Raw genomic sequence first — 4104 nt, forward strand, 5'->3', positions numbered from 1 at the left:
GCGAGGTGAAAGGTCGAGACTAACGGGACGCCAAATGCTGACAAGAGAAACTCCTCAAAACACGTCCAAACCCATACTGTCTGATACAACAGGAGCAAGTTCCGAGTAAAGGGAAGGAAGTGCCGCCAGAATAACAATCATTATATATGGTGTCCAGAATTATCATCAGAATTAAAGATGGGGACTTTGACAACACATGTGCGGACAAACACGGGCGAGAGACTCCAATGGTGGTTAATTTCATATCAGCACTGTAATTCATTTATACCCAGGGCTCTTGCTCTGATAAACCACCAATGACGTATCGAACTTATTATCATCAGTGAATTTATCGGACAATTTTAAAGTATATATGTTTTTAAAATTACTTGTGCTATTTTTTAAACAATGTTCTAATGGCGAACTTTTATTGTTGTAATAATTATTGTACACACCTACATAATTCAGGCTTATGTGCCTGCCAAGTGGCGTTTTAATAAAGTTCAACTTTTTTCAACTGGAGCTCTGAACATTGACCAATCAGCTGCTGTAATTGCTAAGCAATCACCTGCATGCACAGCTGTGCATTAAAACCAGGATAAAAGCTTTCTTCGCTGTCTAGCCAGCCGTAGTTACTCGGAGAAGGCGTAGCAGATACGGACGAGAGTGAGTAAGTGTGAGCTCGATTTTCCGTCCTGTTGAGTTCAGGAGGCAGATAAGCTAGAGCTTTTTTTCCTGTTTATGGGCTTGCTAAAATGTTGCGCTTGGCATTCGACAACCGAAGGGAGTTCAAGATGGCGGATGACTGACCGACGCTTGAAAACAAAAATTCTAGACAGTATAAATGCATTTTGATGGCGGACGAGATTTTGCACACGGGACCGGCATATGGGTTTTTAGTTCAAACTGGGAAGGAGTTTGAAACGCCACTTGGCAGAAAGGTAGCCCAGAATAGGCTATTTCATGTTCCGTGGCGCAACCCCCATTGTTTACTTTCTGAACGATTTTCGTTTAGCTTTTATGTATTTTCTTTTTGCATTGCGATGGTTGTCACCTCTAACGTTAAATCTGTTTTACTTCGAAAAAGTGTAAATGTTTCCCATCTCATTCTACAGAAGTACATCGACATGCCACCAAAGATGCCACCAAAGACCGGTACCAAGATGCCGGAGAGCTTACCCCACAAATGCTCCCAGTGTCCATATAGCTCAAAGAGAAAGTGGGATGTAAAACAGCACTACACAATAGTCCACACTGACGAAAAGAAATTCCAGTGTGAGGAGTGCCCATACAAGTCAGCTAAAAAGTGAAACTTAGACCGGCACTATACCTCAATGCATGGCAAAAGTGTCAAAGGTAACAGACCCTACTATTTACTTTCTGACAAGGCATGAGCCATGACATTATCTGTAATGTTTCAAATGTACTTCATTGACACATATCTTATGTAAGTACATTGTAACCTTGCTGACAAGTTTGACAGTCAAAAGTAATTAACCCTGTCCCTTTCTGCAGCCAGGAAATGTGTTCAACTGGAGCAGGCACGCGGCGCGGCAGCAGCTGGTTATATTACACCGAACAACCGGAACAACCTGTCAGAAGAGTCGAGTGATGAGGAGGGCAGCCGTCAGAAGGAGAGAGACCTGCTCATTAAAGTCAAGGTTAGTCAGACAATTTATGATTTTAAATTCCAGCTGTGTCAGATGAGGATGGACACCTGAGTGATGAGGAGGGTGGCAGCTGTACGCTGGTGGAACATGAACAAATTATACTGGTCAGCATTCATCTGCTTGAGGGCTTACAAATCCAAGCAAATAACAAGAGCAAAGTAGAAGAGAGTTGATAGTCATTTTTACCAAGTTTTCACAGTCAAACTTGGTCTAGTTCAGAGGCCGCAGTGTTGTTTACATGCAGATAGGACTTTAAAACGCCACTAGACGTCCACCTAACAGAATTCATTTTTAGCGAAATGTAAAATTGTTTTGAGTTTAAGAATACATATCTCTTTTCCCTGCAGTCATTACAAGACAAGAACAAACAGTACGAGTCCCGTCTTCGCAAGGAGGAGGAGAACAAGAAGCAGCAGATTAAGATCATGCGGAAGACGCACGGCCACAATCTGCAGGAGAAACAGGACCTCATCAACAATCTGCAACACGTCATTGATGAGCAGGAGACACGGATCTTTGAGATGGAGGCAGAAAAAAGAGGTTAGTGTTTTGAGATGATGGCTAATGGCCATGTTTGCAAATTAGGCTAAATCACGTCCCTTTCGAAAGATGTTGCATCTCAAATCACAGAATTCTAATTGTTTTGGGTGATACCTAAGTTGAACTCAAGCACCTCTAAGTTGAACGAACACCTTCATACACTTGCAGGTCAGGCCGTTACTCGAACTAAGAAGCCTTCCTCTGGGATCCAAAAGCTGGTGGAACAGATCAACAGGCTACAGGTGGAGAGGGGCAGTCTACAGGAGCAGCTACTGACTACACAGCTCAATCTGGAGCAGGCTAAGGTAAGGTGAAATGTTTGACTGTACCGTGTTTTCTGTATCCATGTCTAGATCTCACATTGAGAATAATGAAAAGATTGGCCTGGAGAAAAAAAGTGTCCCGATTTGAACTAACCAGTATCATATGTCCCTACAGTTGGATGCTGCAGGGGGGCAGAAGTTCCTGCAGGAGAAACAGCAGGACCAGGAGAAGAAACAGCATCAGGCAGAGAATGACCTCATCAGGATGAGGAGTGAACAGGTGAAGATGGACTTAATCTAAACCTGCTGTCACTTTTGTTGTTTCGGAATTGGGTATAAGTCATTTGTTAGCACCACATTGCTTTTGACTGTCCTCAGCATTGCATAATGAGAGTCTAGATGTTTGCTCTAACACAGTTAAGTCTCAGAATCATAACTCCAGCAGGGCTCAAAATACCACCTGCAGGTTAGTGCAGGGAAAATTGGAGCTGTGCAGGTATTTGTGATGTTTGCCTGCACCTAACCTGCACAGGTCCATGCTGAGCCATCCCTTACACAGCTGACACAACTACTACATATAGCCTAAGAAGTCATGGAAACAAATCGTTCCATGATGCCTGTAAGGTGTCAGTTTGTCAATTTCCTGTTTCTCTCGTTTACCCAGGGTACCACGGACAACGAGAAACAGGTCCAGAAGTTGGAGGTCGCGAATGAGAGGCTTCAGCGAGAGGTGAACGACCTGAGAACCCTGGTTCACAACCTGAGCCTGGAGGAGAAGTCTCCCAGTAAAGTGGACAGTAGGGACTTAGGGGGTCATTTGCCTTCAACAGCCAAGTCCCTGTGAGCGGCCAATGGTTGAGCCCCATTCAGCAAGTTGAGTGCTCAACCCGCCAATCATTGAGCCCCGTTGAGCAAGTTGGTACTCAACCCACCAATCATTGAGCCCCGTTGAGCAAGTTGAGTACTCAACCCACCAATCATTGAGCCCCGTTGAGCAAGTTGAGCACTCAATTTGGGGTCGAACCCAAGGGGACCAATTGTTTAATTATCGGGACATCATGGCATGTGTCAGTAAAATTTGAGCAAAAGTAATTATACTGCTGTCATTTTGCTCAGGTTCTTCCCCATTCTTGGCTCTTGTTGAAGGTCCATTGTTGGTGTTCTAACTTAAGCTACCTAGGTTGGATTTGCTGTATGTATACTTACAGTATTAGGTTCTTTGAAAATCGGCTGCTTATTTGGTCAAAATGCCATTGCTACATCTGATGCTGTTTGGGGATCTTCTTGTGTATGGAAGGGAAGAGACCCACTTGCCATCAAATATGAGCTAATTTATCACTTAGATTGTAATATTTTATATACCATCTGGTAGCTTTGCAACATTATTGGGAACCTGTTAATGAGGTATGTGTTGGCTAGTCCCCAGCACATCAATGTATGAGTACATAGATCATTTCTGCAGTGCAGTGCCTTTATTTCAGTTGCCACAATGTATGAGTACATAGATCATTTCTGCAGTGCAGTGCCTTTATTTCAGTTGCACCCATGTATGAGTACATAGGACCATTCCTGCGGGGCAGTGCAGTGCCCTTTATTTCAGTTGCCACAAATGTTTGAATTCCATAAAATGAATTCCGGCAGTGCCTTTTATT

The 4104-nt window shown here is 43.5% G+C and overlaps 1 protein-coding gene across 1 annotated transcript; it reads left to right on the top strand.

Annotated features, from left to right (window-relative positions):
- Window positions 1–1107: 1107 nt before the first annotated feature.
- Window positions 1108–3996, top strand: LOC118408442 (nuclear distribution protein nudE-like). Its single transcript, XM_035809259.1, has 6 exons — window positions 1108–1335; window positions 1495–1640; window positions 1997–2189; window positions 2358–2494; window positions 2628–2732; window positions 3117–3996. The coding sequence occupies exons 1-6, from the start codon at window positions 1314–1316 to the stop codon at window positions 3294–3296; spliced, it is 783 nt and encodes a 260-aa protein (XP_035665152.1). The 5' UTR covers window positions 1108–1313; the 3' UTR covers window positions 3297–3996.
- Window positions 3997–4104: the final 108 nt, after the last annotated feature.

This window comes from Branchiostoma floridae, unplaced genomic scaffold, assembly GCF_000003815.2.
Source record: "Branchiostoma floridae strain S238N-H82 unplaced genomic scaffold, Bfl_VNyyK Sc7u5tJ_1585, whole genome shotgun sequence".
NCBI lineage: Eukaryota > Metazoa > Chordata > Leptocardii > Amphioxiformes > Branchiostomatidae > Branchiostoma > Branchiostoma floridae.